Source organism: Polypterus senegalus, chromosome 12, assembly GCF_016835505.1.
Source record: "Polypterus senegalus isolate Bchr_013 chromosome 12, ASM1683550v1, whole genome shotgun sequence".
In the NCBI taxonomy this organism is placed as follows: Eukaryota; Metazoa; Chordata; class Cladistia; order Polypteriformes; family Polypteridae; genus Polypterus; species Polypterus senegalus.
Window position 1 is genome coordinate 8,655,620 of NC_053165.1, and position 18,855 is coordinate 8,674,474.

An 18,855-nucleotide genomic window follows, 5' to 3' on the forward strand; every position below is an offset into this window, starting at 1 on the left:
CCAACCCCCGACCTTTGCTATGCGCCAGCCACTTTGTGTCTCCGCCGCTCGCGTATGTGGATCTCACTTTCACCAAACAACAAATCTTTTAATTCTCGCGGATAGGCCTCTTCATTGGGAAGAAACACGACTGTTCTCTAATGGCGACACGAATTAGACGACTGAAAGTTTAAATCCGAACAATATCTACACACTTCTGTCATATCACCTATGTCCATATATTCAATCTCTTTTTTTGCTGTTCAGTTATTTCACCGAGTAATAATTTCCATTTTGTTTGCGCTAATGCGATCTTTACTATCATTTTTTGGAGACTTTCGAATTTTCATACTTCCATTATCTCTAACCTGCTCTGCATGTTTATCGCGCCAACGTTTCTGAATTCTTTACGACATTTTATTTGTCATCTACACTTTGACTTTTATTTCTGGCCCCAGGCCGGACAAAGTCTTGTCTCGCAGGATTTGAAAGTGTCTCTCTGAGAAAGTCGCGTCTCGTCCCAGGCTAAAAAGTCATGTAATAGAGAGACTAGCCATGCTACGTGTAATAGAATAATTAAAAAATATTTGCCATCTCTTGCGCTACATGCACTTTCAGCTGCTTTCCTCGGTATTCGTGTGCGTGTGTGTGAACGTCTCTTCACCGCCGCTCCATCTCTTGAACGCGTTCCCGTAAAGCCTGCTTCTCAGACTCTTGTCATTATTTTTGAGGCGCCTTTCTCGCATCCCATCTGCTTTTATACTTTGAAGGTGATTCTCTGCAGACCTCCCAAGCCGTTTCTCCTCCTCGTGTATCTCACTCTCGCACTTCAAAGCCAAACTGACCAATCACATTGCTCAGAGGAGCTGCACCCACAGACATTGGTCTACTTTTATTATATAGGAGAAACAGTATAGATAATTTTATGCTAATTTCTAAAATATTCTTTTTACTTTGTCATTCTGGAGTATTGAGTGTTTCTTGAAGGGAAAGTAAAAATGAATGGACATGATTTTTATCATAAGGCCGCACCGTAACAAAAGGTGTAAGAGTGAAGGGCCCTGACTGCTTTCTGAAGGCAATGGCGTGTTCATTCATTCTAGGACTCCATATTAACTGGACGTGGTCTTATGACTTCTGTGTTTTGTTTCCCAGATTCTACTTCTGCTCATGCAAAAATTAAAAGGACAATTGAGTCTATGAGGACAAACATCATGAATGGAATTGGAGTAAAGCTTTTAGACAAAGTTTTGGACATAATGGAGGAAGTTGATGATGACCAAAGAGAGGTGAGTACTGTGTAGCAATTGCAGGATAAGAAATGCAGTTGCTAATTTCATTGTCTGCTTTTTTTTTTTGTGTAGACTCTCGAGGTGTTCGAGCGTCTCCTAGCAGAATTGGGTCCAAATCACAAACCAGACTTTCATGAGACACTCATTTATTTTAAATATATATGTCGAAAGTGCTTAACTTTAGAACATTATATAGCTTACTTGCGAAGAAACAGCTTTGCTGAAGTCCGTCCCCAAACTATCGGCTCCGGAGTCGTCATTGCCCCCTAATTCCGCTTGCACCACACAAGGCGCCCTTTCCTACTTGATTTCCAGTTAGACATTGCGATTACGTCAGGGAGAGAGCAAGCATTGTCTGAGGTCGTGGGCAAGAATATGCCAGAGCTGTCCATCGTGCCTTGATAACCTGCAATGGTGGGCGGGGGACAAGAAGGGTGGCACTAATGGGCAGGCGAACGGACGGCTGTCAGAGCACACTAGGAGGAAGTGACTTCTTCTACTTTATGTAAAGCACTTTGAGCTCCTGTTTGTATGAAAATGTGCTATAGAAATAAATGTTGTTGTTCTCTACGGGCCGCTCGTCCTGGACATCAGTACAGCAGTGGCCAAAAGTTTTAAGAATGACACACACATGGATTTTCACAAAGTTTGCAGCCTCTCTTTTTATGATGGCAGTTTGCATCAACTCCAGAATGTTCTGAAGAGGGATCAGATGAATTGCAGAGTCCCTCTTTGCCATGGAAATGGACTTCATCCCAAAAAGCCAGTGCATGCCAGCCCTGCCACAAAACGTCATTTCAGTGATCCTCTCGTTCACATGGGTGACAGTGTCGACGAGGACCAGGCTGGAGGTCACTCTGTCGTGCTGATCGAGTTAGAACAGCAGACTGGATGCTGCTTTAAAAGGAGGGATGGTGCTTGAAATCCTTGTTCTTCCTCTCTTGACCACCGTTGCCTGCAGGGAAACACGTGCAGGGCACAAAAAGGGCTTCACGGGCCAGGATATCGCTGCTAGTAAGATTACACCTAAATCAACCATGTATCGTATCATCAAGAACCTCAAGGGAGAGAGGATCAGTTGTTATGAAGAAGGTTTCAGGGCGCCCAAGAAAGTCCAGCAAGCGCCAGGATCGTCTCCTAAAATTGATTCAACCGTGGGCACCACCAGGGCAGAGCCTTTTCGACAATGGCAGCAGGCAGGTGGGAGTGAGTTGAAGACTTTTGGAGGATGGCCTGATGAATTGTGCCTTTCAGATCTTGTGAAGAGCCCGGCTCATATGCTTCTTTTTAACTGGGAGAGAGATGGGAGCAGGATGCATTGTGGGAAGAAGGCAGGCCGGCGATGGCTGTGCAGTGCTCTGGGCAATGTTCTGCTGGGAAACCTTGGGTCCTGCCTTTCATGTGGATGTTACTTTGACATGTACCACCTACCTAAAGATTGCTGCTGATCACGTACACCCCTTCATGGCTGCGATATTGCCCAACAGCAGTGGCCTCATTCATCACGGTAATGTTCCCCTGACACACTGCAGATTGTGTATGGGAATGATTTGAGGGGCACGACAGAGTTCAAGGGGTTCACTTGGCCTCTAGTTCCCCTGAGCTCGATCCGATCAAACATGTGAGGGATGTGCTAGAAAAACAAGTCCGATCCATGGAGGCCCCACCTTGCAGCTTACAGGAAGGACATCATGGTGCTGAGACCACCAAACACCTTCAGAGGTCTTGTGGGCTCTGGGGCTTGACAGGTCAGCACGTGAGGGGGGGCATACACGATATCAGGCAGATGTTTAATAGCCATTAAGAAGGCTAACAGGTTATATGGCGCCTTGGTGTGTGGAGTACAAGTCACAGGAGGTTCTGCTCAGAGTTTATAACACACTGGTGAGGCCTCATCTGGAGTACGGTGGGCAGTTTGGGTCTCCAGGCTACAAAAAGGACAGAACAACACAGGAGATGATCCAGAGAAGAACGACGAGGGTGATTCAGGGCTACAGGGGATGAGTGATGAGGAAGGATTCAAAGAGCTGAGCCTTAAGGAGATGAAGAGGAGACCTGAGTGAAGGGTTTAAAATGATGAAGGGAATTAGTGCAGAGGATCGAGACGGTGTCTTTAAAATGATTTCATCAAGAACACGGAGACACAGCTGGAAACTTGTGAAGGGGAAATGTCACACAAACATTAAGTTTGTCTTCACACAGACACGTGAAATCTAAAAAATAGTAATAGTACCTTTCATATCCATCTATGAGAAGGATTTAGGAGTCGTAGTGGACTCTAAGCTATCGAGTGTACAGAAGCCATTAAGGAGGCTAACAGACTGTCAGGTTATATAGCGCCTTGACGTGTGGAGTACAAGTCACAGGAGGTTCTGCTCAGGCTTTATAACACACTGGTGAGGCCTCATCTGGAGTCCTGGGTGCAGTTTGGGTCTCCTTAAAGACATGAAAGCACTGGAGAAAGTCCAGAGAAGAGCGACGAGGCTGATTCAGGGCTACAGGGGATGAGTTATGAGGAAAGATTCAAAGAGCTGAGCCTTAAGGAGATGAAGAGGAGACCTGAGTGAAGTGTTTAAAATGATGAAGGGAATTAGTGCAGTGGATCGAGACTGTGACTTTAAAATGAGATGAAATTGAAAGTCCGCCTTATGAGAAGGATTTAGGAGTCGTAGTGGACTCTAAGCTATCGACTTCCCAACAGTGTTCAGAAGCCATTAAGAAGGCTAACAGAATGTCAGGTTATATAGCGCCTTGATGTGTGGAGTACAAGTCACAGGAGGTTCTGCTCAGGCTTTATAACACACTGGTGAGGCCTCATCGGGAGTCCTGGGTGCAGTTTTGGTCTCCAGGCTACAAAAAGGACATAACAGCACAAGAGAAGGTCCAGAGAAGAGCAACGAGGCTGATTCAGGGCTACAGAGGATGGGTGATGAGGAAAGATTAAAAGAGCTGAGCCTTTACAGTTTAAGGAGATGAAGATTAAGAGGAGACCTGAGTGAAGTGTTTAAGATTAAGAAGGGAATTAGTGCAGTGGATCGAGACGGTGACTTTAAAATGAGTTCATCAAGAACACGGGGACACAGCTGGAAACTTGTTGAGGGTTAAGTACACACAAATATTAGGAAGTTTTTTTTTTTTTTTTACTCAAAGAACAATAGGCACTTGGAATAAGAGACCAAATAGTGTGGTAGGCAGTAAGACTTTAGGGACTTTCCAACCCCGACTGGATGTTTTAGAACGATTAAGTGGACAGGACTGGAGAGCTTTGTTGGGCCGAATGGCCTGTTCTCGTCCAGATTGTTCGAGTGTTCTGAAGGTTTTAACGTTGTGCGTGTTTTTGTGTTTCAGAAGGATGCAGTTGTATTTTCAGTTTGCCAAATGTGGACAGCCTTCTCGTTTTGTGTGTTTTTCCCCCCTTAAGAATATTTGAAAGTGATTTTTTTTTTTTTTTTCAAGTCATAAATCATTTTTTGTTTATATTTCATACTTTGTTTTTCTCGTGTCCAATTATGAATAATGTTGACCTTTTTAGATACTTCTTCATCCTAAGTAGAAAGAGCATTTCTTCTCAAATATCCCAGATGACATCTTGTCTTACTCCTTCACATACGACCCACACACGATACGAAACACTAGCTTGGAACAGTGGCAGACGTATTAAAGTAGCCGTTGGCCAAATGAACCCTAAATGAAGATGGCCTCGGGTTCAGAGGAGGAACCTTTCACCTGTGGACCACTTGCTTTGCAGGTGGTGAGCCTTATTGAATTACGCCCTTCATGCCGGGCCTGACCGCTGTCATTACCGAGCAGATTGTGCCTCGTGATGAGCTCTCAGTTTCACGGATACATTTTTAATGAGGCTAAGTGGCGCACTCAAATGAATATTAGCATGCCATTAAGGTGAATTATTGCAGCTTTTTTTTTTAATCATACTTCTCGTTTATTCATTTCAAAGTTCATAGACATTGACCCGACAGAGACACAGCAGATCTGTTACCCGTTACTCATCCTTGTGTAGGATACAAGAGTCAGTCTTCGATTAAAGGGACTCGTGACACGGATTGTTTTACATTGTGACGCATGTTGTGTCACAGTGGGGTCTTAGTGTCACCCTGTTGTCCCTTTCAGATTCTTCAGTTTCTTTCTTTTAACAGCACTTACCTGTCAAAGACGGGGTAATAGAATTCATTTTAAAATCGTGCTCCACCTGCACCGCTCCTCGGTTTCTTCACATGCCTCAAATCTTCCCTGTAGATCTGAATAGGCGTATCCAGATTTCCATCTTGTATGGTTACTCTTACCATCCTGGCCTCTTCTGCACCTAAATGCGTCCCTTTTTCTTTTACAATCATATTCCAGAAAACTAGGTGTAGTATCAGAAGAGGAGAGACGATTTATATATTTTATTCATAATTTAACTTAAGATTTTCAATAAGGTGCCCAAAATATAAGACGAGTAAAATGAGTGTTGGCAAAATAATACCAGTACAACCTGAATACCAAACAGTTCATCAAGCTTCCGTAGACTACCGGGGGGCTCTCTGTCTTATTATGTTGATTGGCCTCTAATATGGCATTGACCCGTCTCTAGCATAGCCTTAGATGGCTTGATACGAAGGAGTGACCTGGCATTGCCATCTGTGTGGATGGAGGTTTAGTTTGCTGCTCCATCCATAGAGAAGGCCATGCTGAGACACTGAGCCTCTCTCTTTAAAGCACTCCTGTGGTCCTTGACATGCCTGTTGGCCAAGTGGGAGCGTAGCGTATTCATCTCTCCCTCAGGCGTGACTCCTCTGTATTCCACCCCAGGCCACCTGTATTCCCACAGGCCAGCAAGCCCGCCAAAATAAATCTGCTCGTCTTTAATCTCCAAGAGAGGTCAGTTTCTGTCTGATCTGTAATTATGGTTCAAACAGGAGTTGGCTTATCCAGCTTCCATTTAAACATTTATCAAAATTGGAATAAGGCTCAAAACGTATTTGATAAAAAGCTATTTTACAAAATAATTCTCACCAGATATCATTGATACTTACTCTCCACTACACGGCACATACAATTATATGAAAAAGTAGGTACATCCTCTGTGGTTTAACTCATCAGAACATAACTAACAATCATCTTGTCCTCGCCAAATCCCAACATTGAATAAAAATGGCTGTGGGTGAAAACATAAAAAAATGTACTTTGTGTAGCGGGGCAAGTGATGAGTCCAAAAATAGTTAGGATGCCAACGGGGCAAACATTGTTTAATTTGAACAAAAGCAGATTGAATGAAAACCCGGACTCGATGGAGCTACTAAAAACTGTTGGCTTGTTGCCTTCTAAGTCACTCTGGTGGCGTTCTTCAAGACTGCTCATCTGGAGTTGTCTCTGCTAGTCGAACTGTCAGGTCTAAATATGATGCAACCTTCCGGAAATGTGTCCCTTTTATACTGGAAGGGGCGAGGCTTCTCTGACTCCATTGCCCTCAAGGGGCGGATTCTCGATGTTTGTGAGGGGAAAAAGGAGACAAGACTGGTAACGGCCGTGCCCACTCTCGTCCCAGGGTGGTAACACATACCTTAGGTGAGCCCGGAAGGCAATCCTCTGATACACGTGTAAAATTTCTCATTAGTTAATCAACAAACATTTGTTGTATCTCCAAGTCTGACTCCTCAATTTCTGGTACCTTAGGCTCTTGAAATTATGGTAACCCAGACTTTGACTCTTCAATTTCTTGTTCCAAAGGATCTTCAAATTATGGTACCCTAGACTTTGAGTCTTCAATTTCTGAAACCTCAGACTCTTCACATTATGGTACATCTGAGTCAGACTCCTCAATTTCTTGTACCTCAGCTCTTCGAATTCTGGTATGTCCGAATCTGATTGTTTAATTTCTGGTACCTCCAAGTCTGATTCCTCCATTTCTGGTATCTTAGGCTCTTGAAATTATAATAACCCAGACTCGGATTCTTCAATTTCTGGTTCCAAAGGATCTTCAAATTATGGTACCCTAGACTTCGAGTCCTCAATTTCTGGTACCTTCAAGACCTCAATTTATGGTACAACCAAAATCTAGATTAGACTTGTATATTTATGACGTGCATTGAAAGCACACAACATACAAGATACGAGGCACTGCCTCACCTTCATTGTAAATCATCAGACCACTTTTTAGCAACTTCACCTGTTAAAGTTAAGAGTTTAAAGGCTGTAGCAATACCACCGGGGCCTTTTTGTTATATTATTTATTGATCTCCTTAGCGTTGCAGTTTTTGGCATGAAAAATGACATTTATTAAATCTCATCTTTCTGCTCTAAAACGTGTAAAACACTGTCTGAAGACGTATTCACTTCGTCATCACTGCTCGTATCTCTGTCAACAGCGTGCAACATCTGGGCTGCTGAAAGACAGTCCGTTATGAGGCTAGGAGAAGACATGTCTGCACCGTTGCCTGGGTAACACTCAGGTCCATTGCTTACGGAAGACACGCCCATACATTTTACCGAACAGCATTTGGCAGTAACACTGTTGGCACTTTTACAGCCCGAGTAATCCTCAGGTCTAACGCTTATGTGAGACGCGTATATACAGGGTGGGCCATTTATATGGATACACCTTAATAAAATGGGAATGGTTGGTGATATTAACTTCCTATTTGTGGCACATTAGTATATGTGAGGGGGGAATCTTTTCAAGATGGGTGGTGACCATGGTGGCCATTTTGGATCCAACTTTTGTTTTTTCAATAGGAGGAGGGTCATGTGACACATCAAACTTATTGGGAATTTCACAAGAAAAACAATGGTGTGCTTGGTTTTAAGGTAACTTTATTCTTTCATGAGTTATTTACAAGTTCCTCTTTGTGTACAGCCATTGACATGTCGCAGAGGTTAACACGTGAGGAGCGGATAGAAATTGTGTTGATGTCTGGTGAACGCAGTAACCGGGTCATTGCAGCAGATTTCAATGCAAGACACCCTATAAGACCACCCATCTCCCACGCTACAGTTAGCAAACTGCTTTCTAAGTTTCGTGAAACTGGTTCAGTGTTGGATTTGCCAAAATGTGGACGCATCTGACGCTTACACAAGACTTGTCTATACAGTTACCCAAGTGACGCTCGGGACTAATGCTTTTCGCACTGTTTTTACAGCTTGAGTGACACTCGGGTCTAATGCTAAGGAGGTTAAAGAAGTTACAAATATTGAGTAACATTAACCTTTAAAAAGACAAAACCTACTAAATTAAAAAAAACAACTATATTCTTCTAAGATGGCTAGAAGGAAAAAATAGTTTAATTGAATTAGTACATATGAAAATTGGAAGTTTTGACACATTACAATTCACTTTTCGTCAGATTTGGTACATTTTTTTCCGTCTCTGTCTTTGGTTTACTTTCGACCAAGACTCTGACTCCATAGCCCTGGTAACAATCCCAACCTCAAATCTTAACATTAATAATTAATAACAAAAAGAAATGATCAAAGTAGAAAGAGAAGAGAGAGCTTCTGTAAAAAGGCTGCCACGGTGCCCGGCGCTCGTAAGTATTGTAACGCTCTGCTGCTTGCCTGCCTTTTTAAAAGTGACGGCCGTTCTTGAGCAAAGTGCCCTAAAGACACCGATTGAGTTTGAGGCGGAGAGCTTTAGAGTGGCAGACGTGGACGGCCGTGACTGAGTGCGTCTGTTTGTGTCTCCCTCCTTTTTTAGGTGAGGCTACAGGAACATCTAGGAGAAGAGAAATACCGAGAATACGCAGTGATGGTCAAGCAGCTGAAATTCCTGGAAGATCTCGCTCTGAACAGCCAGCACTCTTTCTCTTGAGAGCGGACTTTGACTCACGGAAGATGTGAAGATTATTTTGTGCCTTTTTTTGTCTTTGTAGGGTGAGAATTTAAAAGCTGGCCGGATACAGATGGCCGGTTTTATTTTTGTTTATACTTTTTTTTTTTTTGGACATATATGCAACTATTTTGTACCAAGCTGATGTTAATAAGATTAACTGCGATTCCAAAAGGTATGCAATCCGGTGTGGATGTCAGGACAGATTGTGTTTTGTGCCCACCCAGTAGGACACGCTGGATAACCGATGACCAGTACTTCTATAATGGCGGCTGCTGTCTCGTTTTAGAATCACGATGTGCAGTTTGTTTCCCTTTCAACGACTTGTTAGCCTTTCTTTCTAACTTTAGCACAAGTGTAAAAGATTTATAACACTATAAATGTATTTCTGAAGAGAGCGTTACACTCCGTAAATGATGGCATAGAAAGTACAGTATTTAAAATATGCAATTACTGGGAAAACTATAGAGAAACTGTGCAAAAAAAAAAAAGTGTAATTATACTCATCATATAAAATTAAAGCCGTTTTTTATATTCTTCGCTGATAACATTCGGTTTGTTATGTCACTTGGTTGATAAAATTTAGTTTGGTGAGGGGTGTAGGGCTGAGACTGGGAGACGAGTCTGACCTAAAGGTGAGCCGACCAGAGCAAAGTCTTACTGAACACCTGCTCTGAGGTACCGTGGACCTCAAAATGGGCCTGACGTTCACCTTCCAGCAGTTTAAAGACCCTAAACTAGTGTTGGATCGCCTCTTAAATTTTAAACTCAGAATCTGTTTCAGCCTTCAGACCTCAGTACCGGTACCAAAACTGTTCTGAAGCGAATAACAGATAACTCCAAAATCCTCCCCATCTTACTCCAGTCTCCCTGGTGTGCTGAACGGAGCAAAGTACGGAGAGACCCTTAGTGAACACCTGCTCTGAGGTACCGTGGACCTCAAAATGGGCCTGACATTCACCTTCCAGCTGGATAAAGAACCCTAAGCTAGCGTTGGATCGGTACCACAGTTCTCACTTGGGTATCAATGCCAGCTTTCGGTATTCAGTATTGGTACCAAAATGGACCGAAAGCAAATAAGTTATTTCCAAAACCGGACCACCAACACCCTCGCCTCCATAATGCCCGTCTGTCTTACTGCAACTTCTTGGGTGTGTTGAACAGAGATAAGTATGGAAAAACATCTGCATCAGGGTTAGGGTTAAGGTGCTCAGGACCTCAGAATTGCCCAGATGTTCACCTTCCAGCAGGTTAAAGACCCTAAGCTAGCGTTGGATCGCTTTTTAAATTTTAAACTCAGAATCTGTTTCAGCTTTCAGACCTCAGTACCGGTACCAAAACTGTTCTGAAGCAGATAGATAGATAGATACATAATTTATTAATCCCAAGGGGAAATTCACAATAACTGATAAGTCCAAAATCCTCCCCATCTCACTCCAGCCTCCCTGGTGTACTGAACGGAGCAAAGTACAGAGAGACCCTTACTGAACACCTGCTCTGAGGTACCCTGGACCTCAAAATGGGCCTGGCGTTGATCTTCCAGCTGGATAAAGTCCTCAAGCTAGTGTTGGATCAGTACCACAGTTTTGAGTTTGGTATCAATACCAGCTTTCAGAATTCGCTACAGCGACCAAAATGGACCTAAAGCAAATAACGGTTAATTCCAAAATCTGCCCCTCGTCGTACTGCAACCTCTTGGGTGTGCTGAACAGAGAAAAGTATAGAAAGCCCCTTAATGAATATCTGTGTCAGGGTTAAGGTGCTCCAGACCTCAAAATTGCCCAGATGTTCACCTTCCAGCAGGTTAAAGACCCCAAGCTAGCGTTGGATCGGTACCACAGTTTCCTGTCAATAGCCATGAACTTCCAATCATGATGAAGGGAAATTGGAGGTTGGGAGACTCCCTTGTAAAGCCCCCCATTTCATTAAAGCAGTTTAAGGTTGACGGTGTCCCCGTGAATTTCCAATCACGTCAAAGCACGCAACTTTAGATTGGTAAAGCATGTGAAATGGACGTTTTTTTTCCCCATGACTGCTATAACAAAGGAAGGGAATTTAGAGTAGAGGCAGTGTTTACTTCCGGGCCTGAACAAAATCACGAGCTGCTCGTACCGGACCGTTTTAAAATGTAGGGCTTTTTGGTACGCTTCTAGCACAAAGCAGACAGTGAGGGGGGACTCATCTGTGAAGTCGTGATTGTAGTAAAGGAGGGGAGAAGACGGTGTCCCCCTGCACTTCCAATCGCATCACAGTGCGTAGTTTAGTTTCATAAAGTAGACAAAATGGATTTCATCTCATCTGCAATAGAGAGTGTTGAGGGAAGGGGGATTGAGAGGAAGGCTGACGTTTACTTCTGGTACTCGGTTGGGGGGAAATCACAAAATGCTGGACCGCAACACTTCAAAATTTGCCAGTTTTTGGTACGTTTCCAGCACTATTATGTTGCACGCCCTTACTCAAAGCACAAACCAAAGATGACACAGGAGTGGATTAGGGTCGTCTCCAGAGGGTCCAACCGGAGCACTGACTCGAACGACTCCGGAGAGACCTGAAGGTAGCTGCCCACCAGCGGTGTCCGTCCAACTTGTCGGAGCTCGAGGGGCTCTGCAGAGAAGAATGGCAGAAAATGCAGGCGTGTGAATGTCGTTGGTCATCACCAAGAAGACTCCCAAGAAGGCTTCAACAAAGTACTGAGGAAAAGATCTTCATACATATGGTAATGAAATATTTCAGTTTTTTTTTATTTTTAATAAATTTGAAAAAAATCCTCAGGTTTGGTTTCCACTTGTCCATGTTGAGGTAAAAAATTAATTAGCACGAGGCCTGAACATAAAATGTGTATAAAAGGGTCTGAATACTTTCTGAAGGTGCTGCATAAAGAAGAGTGTAAGGCAAATGAAAGAAACCTGAGGTCTTGAAATCATTTTTGGAATGTTTTGAATATGCCAGTAAAGGATTACAAAAATATAAACAGTAGAACCAAAATTATCCGAGGTAACGTGGACCGATGCTACCTCAGGTAGCTGAAAACTCCTACCATAGTGGAGACATTACGCAGATAAGGTGCTCGGGGTGGGTTTGGGGTGAAACCACCAGGGAAGCGCACCAGTCACAATGATCAGCGATGGACTCTGCGTGACCGACGTACGTAGATCTCCTTTTACCTCAAACCCTGCAGGTTCACAGCTTACCAACAGTACAAATCTTCAACCCAAGGTGCTACGTGGGGAGAGTCCCCAACAATTGACTTCGCGATGAAGGTGGGATTTGCACTCTGGATGGGTGGAGTGGCAAAGTTACGCAGAGAAAGACAGATCAGCTGACATCACCAGGGAAGTGCGCTGCTCACAGTGCTCAGAGATGGACTCTGTGCGACTGATGGATGTAGGTCTCTGTTTAGTACACACCACATAGCGCTCGCTCACAGTGGTCAGAGATGGGCTCCGCATGGCTAGCAAATGGATCTCTCCGTTTAGCTCCCGCCGCAGAGCACTCGCCTTTGAGCCAGAGAATGTGGGTTTGCAGCTCACCGCCGGCAATTCACCACAACACAAACCTTCCAATTGTGATGCTACGTGTTTCAAATCCATAGCAAATCAATTGGCGACAAGGATTGGATTTGCACTGTGAAGAGGTGGAGTGTAGTGGAGACACAGCACAGACAAAAGTGTGAGAGCCGACATCACCAGGCAAGTGCACCAATCGCTCACAGCGGTCAGTGATGGGTTCCGTCAGGCTGATCGATGGATCGCTCCATTTACTCCGTACCGTCTGTAAGGTAAGGTGCCCTTTTCAAGGATTGGCGTCCATTCCAGTTGGTTCTTCCTCACTGCAAACTCTTACCAGGATAAGCACCTACACTGTAATAGAAAAAGTAGACACATCAATGGAATTGTGACAGCTCTGCATATACCACCTGCACTTCCGAAGAGGTCACCCACCTTAAAACGACCAGCCAGTGCTTGGATGAGAGACCACCTAGGAAAAGCCTGGGTTGCTACTGGAAAAGGTGTTGGCGAGGCCAGCAGGGGGTGCTTAGCTTGTGGTCTGAGTAGTGGATCCCAGGGACACTGTGCTGTTAAAGTGGCACCGTGTGAGATCATCATGCGAGATGTGAAACTGAGGTCTTGACTCTCTGTGGTCACAGAAGATCCCTGAGCACCCTTCATAAAGAGTAAGGTGGGTATCCTAATGTCTAGGTGAAATTGCCCACCACAGCCTCTGTCTCTCACCACTTTTATCACCTGTGAGCGTACTGGCACAAAAATGGCTGCCGTCACATCACCCAGGTGGACGGATGTTGCACATGAGTGGTGGCTCCCCACTCACTAAAGTGCTCTGAGTTGCAAGGAAATCTCTCTATAAATGTTAAGAATTATTACTGAATAAAAAGAAAACATGAATTGCTTCTCGGATAAATGATTTATTTTGATGCGTCTGAATTTTTCAATATATATTTAACAACATGTTTTTAAAAGTAAAAAAGAAAAAGAAAAATGGTGGAAATGCTATTCACAATCCAGAAGGTCTGCCCAGACTCCAAGGAGAGGCGTCTTTCACTTGTGCTTCTTGGATTTCTTCACAGACTCGGGTTGCTTTTCTCTCGTTTCTGCAGGGGCTTCCACTGCAGGCTGCCATTTCAGGGGATGTCTACGAAACACGGGCCACGGTGGAAGAGTAAGCTAAGAAAGAATCAAAAAAAAAACCAAAATGTTACACTAATAGTAGTACGTTAACATTTATTTGCATTATTAGATGCTTCTATCCAAAGCGACTTACAAAAAAGGTCAACATAATCAGGTAAACCTCAGACTGTTTAGGAACAAAGTGACAACCGGCAGTGACAAACTCGGAACAAAATACAAGTGAGTGACAATTCCTCGATTACAAAAACCAAATCCAAAATATCAGTTTAGACAGAAACTCGCCAACCAGAAGGCAGGGTCTAAAGACACGTCTTGAACAGACTGGGGAAGTCAGAATTTCTAAAATGTCACGTATGCCGTTATTCCGGTTAGAGAGGCCAGGATGACACACGTCGGTTTCTCTGCAAGTTATTAACCCAGCAGCACTGGGTGTGAGGTGAGAAGCACATGGCGCTCCACTAGCCAGGCGCTCTTAGCTGTGTCGAGGTTGAAGCAAATGGGGGGCATCGGGCAATGGACAGGGGGACAGATGAGATTAGACAATTTGCTGATGACATTGTGATCTGTAGGGAGCAAGTTGAGGAGACCCTGGAGAGGAATAAAGGGCAGTAGGACCACCAAGTCAGAATACACGTATGTGAATGAGAGGGAGGTCAGTGGAGTGGTGAGGATGAGGGGAGTAGAGCTGACGAAGGTGGATGAGCTTAAATACTTGGGATCAACAGTACAGAGTAATGGGGACTGTGGAAGAGAGTGCAGGCAGGGTGGCATGGTGGCACAGTGGGTAGGGCTGCTGCCTCGCAGTTGGGAGACCCGGATTTGAGAGGGGACTGGGCAGTCGAATGGACTGGAATTCCTACAGATTTTATTTTTTTCTCCAGCCGTCTGGAGTTTCTTTTTTGTTTTTTCTGTCTACCCTGGCCATCGGACCTTACTCTTATTCGATGTTAAGTAATGTCGACTTATTTTATTTTCTTACTGTGTCTTTTATTTTTCTATTCTTCCTTAATATAAAGCACTTTGAGCTGCTGTTTGTATGAGAATGTGCCATAGAAATAAATGTTGCTGTTGTTCCCGAGTCCTCCCTGCGTGGAGTTTGCATGTTCTCCCCGTGTCTGCGTGGGTTTCCTCCCACAGTCCAAAGACATTCAGGTTAAGTGCATTGGCAATCCTAAATTGTCCCTAGTGTGTGCTTTGTGTGCCCTGCGGTGGGCTGGCGCCCTGCCCGGGGTTTGTTTCCTGCCTTGTGCCCCGTGTTGGCTGGGATTGGCTCCAGCAGACCCCTGTGACCCTGTAGTTAGGATATAGCGGGCTGGATAATGGATGGATGGATGGATAATCTAGCCAATGCCATGTCATTGTCTGACTCGCTCAGTCCATACCAGTGTTGAGAGAGGTGCTGAAGCCTATCCTTGCTGGCATAAGGTGCCAGGCAGGAACAAATCCTGGACATGGTGGCCAATCCGTCGCATCACAGGGTGTGAGCACACATGGACCAATTTAGTGTCATCAATTCTTGTGTGTCTTTGGATGATGGAAGGAGACTGAAGCCCCCAACACAGAGAGCAGCATGCCCACTTCACCCGGTTCCCTCACTTACCACTGTGCCACCTTCACCAGCGTCAAACAATCAAATCGGGCAAAAACTCACCAAACAGGAGAGTGCAAAGCCGGCCAGCACGATGTAAACCGTCCACCCAAACTGCTCAACGATGAATCCATAAATGAAGCCGACCACCTGAGAAACCGGAATTAACAAATAAATCCATGTGGGCAGATTCGCAAATGATTAACCAGCAAAACACAAAAAGGATACTTACCGCAGAGGCAACAATAATCGACTGGAAAATCTGCTCTGCTAATTTTTGTCCCTTGTAGTCCTAAAATACACACAAAAGAGCACAATGTTTAAAAATGCAAACAAAAAAACTTATGGTGTCACATTTATACTTTTCATAACTTCTGCACAGGACATACTGCAAGACCACAACACTCTTTAAACCGATTCAAGGTAGGAATCAACCCTGGCCTGGCATCAGTGCATCGCAAGGCCCACTCGTGTGCCCACTCCTGCTACTTTACAGCCATGTTATGTCTTTGGGATGCACCAAAATCTGAACTGATTCATTTCATTAAATGGCAGCCAAACAGGAATGAGATGCGAGACGAGACGAGACGAGAGCTAAACTGAGATCTCAAACTCCTACCGGGTTCTTAATGAGAAGCCGATTCTTGGGGTTCATTAAAGCCGTTCTTGAACTTCTGGACTTGTCGCTGCCACAGCAGACTGTTGATTTTCTGTCTTTTTTCTCCAAGCCCACCGTCAAGATGTGTTGGTGACCCGAGCAGACCGGTGTGAGCGAGACCTTCACCTTTCTTTATTTTCTGGTGGCTGCTTGTTTTTTGCCTCACTGTTGTTTGGCTGCTCATTAAGGAAAAAGAAACAATGAAGGGGGTCCGAGTCACGGACCTTGTTGAGAGGTGCAATGACATTCATGGGACTCTTCCTATGAAGTCAGCAGATGGATTGGGAGAGCGTGGGGGGGGTCATGAGGTCTTTGTAAAGGGGTGGGTGGCGCTCCCGATATTTAAAAAGGACGAAGGTCCAAGTCTTTCGAGTCCTGGTGCTCCCTGTTGGCGAGACATGGCCGCTATCCAGCGACCTGAGACGAAGACTGGACTCCTTCATGTGTGTCTCTTTGGAGAATCCTCGGGTCCCGAAGGAGGCACGTGACCTGCACTGTGAGGGAGCGTCAGTAACGGCACTACGGCCATGTGGCGCGTTTCCCCGAGGGTGATCCGGCTCGTAAGATCCTCGTTGTTGGGGACCCGAGTGGCAGGACCAGGCCAAGGGGTCGCCCACGTAAAACACCTGGCTGCGGCAGATAGAGGGTCATTTCCAAAGGGTGGGACTGGACCGGGGGGTTGCAAACCGGGATGCCGAGTCGTTTCGTTGTGTATCAGTACACGCTCCCAAACTTGACTTGAGTCGCGTCAATTAAAGGGGGTAACACAAGTGAATCAGCAACAAAAACGGCTCACTAATTAAGAAGATGGTTAGAATGAAAACCTGTAGCCACTGCGGCCCACCAGATCCGGAGTTGGACACCCCTGGTGTACACGTTCTCCCCATGCATTTGTGGATTCACTGGTGAGTGATTACCAGTTTTAACACTGAATACCAGAAATGTCGCGAATTCTACTCAATTAACAAAATCTATTCATGTACGGTGAAGTAAATCCCACTCAGACCCTTTAACATCCACAACCCGAGCCCCTGAAGATTCAAGGTATGAACTGAGGCTAACCTGAAAGAGGCCATTTTTGTCGGACCCAATATTAGAAAACTGATTTCTGCTGCAGAATCTGTCGGTGCAACGGACGCCCTGAAATGCCAGGCGTGGGTATCACTCAGTAGTTTCTAAATATTGGGGTGGCAACAGAGATCCAAATTGTAAAGAAAATGTTTGAAGTTTAAGGAACTGGATCACAATAGGAGTCCCAGGAGTTCACTTTTTGGATTTGCATTTGGAATGTTTCCCTGATACTGCGGTGGGCTGGAACCCTGCCCGGGGTTTGTTTCCTGCCTTGCGCCCTGTGCTGGCTGGGATTGGCTCCGGGAGAAACCCGTGACCCTGTAGTTAGGATATAGCGGGTTGGATAATGGATGGAGGTTTCCCTGATAACCTTGGAACGGGAAGCGAAGAGCAGGGTGAAAGATTCCATCAGGACATCAAGGACATAGAAAGAAGGTACCGGGGGACACCGAGATGTCATTATGATGGCGGGCTACTGCTGGCTGGCCATTCACAAGGAGGGACAACAAAAAAAGGGGGGACAAATGACAGGCCACCAAATAAGAAAAGAAGAAACTAACAAGTGGCAAAAACTAGAAAGTGATGGATTGTTGTTTTCTTTACAAATACGTTTAAAACTTTAGGTTAAATATTTTCATGTTAAATTGATTTTGAACAATAGTGAATACGTTAAGAAATTGTACGTTCAACTTTAATTCAACGTGACATTTTAGAAACGTTCTGTTAATACTGTATGTGTTCACGAATGCAAGCAAAAAATCACAAAGCATTTTTTAATCAAATTAATTTTGCACCCTGTTGAAAAATTGCGGCCATATTTTGAATCTGCCCCCCTCCACCCGGACCCTCGTCTGGATAAAGAAAATGAATGGACAGATTTATAGCAGCCGCTTTATGCTTTATTCATTTGTTAAATTTTAAACTTTCTGTGTTAAGATCCGCAACCTTCTCGTAAAGATGGCAGTTAACATTGCGGACAACTGTTAACAGCTGTGGACGTCGTTTCATAAATTGTTTAAAGAGGATTACAGAAAAAAGCGGGACAAACTATCCCAACGTTGTTCTTATTAAACCTCCACCAATCCGTTCATTTTCCGAACCTGCTTGTCCAGGGTAGAGAGAGTCGCGGGGCAGCTGCAGCCCAATCCGGTCACCACCAGCCGCAAGGCAGGTCACATTTTGTTGGTTATTTTAGAACATAAGTTGTTTGAAATTTCTAAAACGGCGTAACTGAATGCAAGGCGATGCTGAACAAATAATTTTCGCAGGCTATCCACTGTAACTGGCTGTTAATTTAAAAACTCCCAACAGAGGCTGAACTGGCCAACTTTACCGTGAAGAAGGTCACTCCGCTAACAGTTTATCGTGGCCCCATTCTTCCGATTTCTTTTTTCCTTCTTCTATACTATACTATGCGTGCATGCATATCTTGGAAAATGTGCATCTCCTGTGCAGTTTGTAGTCATTAAGATAAGAATGCTACAAAACACGTATTGTGGTCTGCATCCGCACGTAATAGCATAAAAGGGATCGTGCATTACAAATAATTACATCGTTTTTAAATTCCACCAAAACAAAGCCAGCCACGTTGTGTCCTACTAGCTTGAATTAATGAGCAAAATCTTACCATATGCGTATTAATTGAATTCACAAACGGCAAATTCTTCAACATCATCATTGTAACGGAGTCCGGAATACAAGCAATCCAAACCTGCGAAACACCACCGACCAATAAGAAAGAGAGGGCGACTTCCGCCTTCTCAATAGCATACGTATTACACATAGGACCCTTACCCGAC

At 44.4% G+C, this 18,855-nt stretch overlaps 2 protein-coding genes and 1 long non-coding RNA gene across 5 annotated transcripts in view; 1 reads left to right on the top strand and 2 right to left on the bottom strand.

The window, feature by feature from the left end:
- nek4 (NIMA-related kinase 4) overlaps window positions 1–9,641 on the top strand; it is a 57,736-nt gene extending 48,095 nt beyond the window's left edge. For all 3 annotated transcript variants that reach the window (XM_039770465.1, XM_039770466.1, XM_039770462.1), the window contains 2 exons: window positions 1,135–1,268; window positions 8,962–9,641. In XM_039770465.1, the coding sequence (XP_039626399.1) occupies window positions 1,135–1,268; window positions 8,962–9,075 (248 nt within the window). In that variant the 3' untranslated portion in view covers window positions 9,076–9,641. The remainder of the gene's footprint in view (window positions 1–1,134; window positions 1,269–8,961) is intronic.
- Window positions 9,642–11,807: 2,166 nt separating this feature from the next.
- On the bottom strand, window positions 11,808–13,336 carry LOC120540021. The gene is made up of 2 exons (XR_005635742.1): window positions 13,035–13,336; window positions 11,808–12,953 (listed from the first exon to the last, which is right to left on the bottom strand). It is a non-coding gene; the product is annotated as an uncharacterized LOC120540021 (long non-coding RNA).
- Window positions 13,337–13,574: 238 nt separating this feature from the next.
- Window positions 13,575–18,814, bottom strand: spcs1 (signal peptidase complex subunit 1). The gene is made up of 4 exons (XM_039772545.1): window positions 18,684–18,814; window positions 15,560–15,619; window positions 15,391–15,477; window positions 13,575–13,775 (listed from the first exon to the last, which is right to left on the bottom strand). The coding sequence occupies exons 1-4, from the start codon at window positions 18,732–18,734 to the stop codon at window positions 13,650–13,652; spliced, it is 324 nt and encodes a 107-aa protein (XP_039628479.1). The 5' UTR covers window positions 18,735–18,814; the 3' UTR covers window positions 13,575–13,649.
- Between the last annotated feature and the right edge of the window lie 41 nt (window positions 18,815–18,855).

Excerpts from the sequence above, each read along its gene's own strand:
- spcs1 (XM_039772545.1), bottom strand. The coding sequence starts at position 18,734 with ATGATGATGTTGAAGAATTTGCCGTTTGTGAATTCAATTAATACGCAT. Across the intron at positions 15,478-15,559 it reads CGATTATTGTTGCCTCTGCG|GTGGTCGGCTTCATTTATGG; the intron begins GTAAGTATCCTT and ends CCGGTTTCTCAG. Across the intron at positions 13,776-15,390 it reads GCTTTGCACTCTCCTGTTTG|CTTACTCTTCCACCGTGGCC; the intron begins GTGAGTTTTTGC and ends ATTCTTTCTTAG.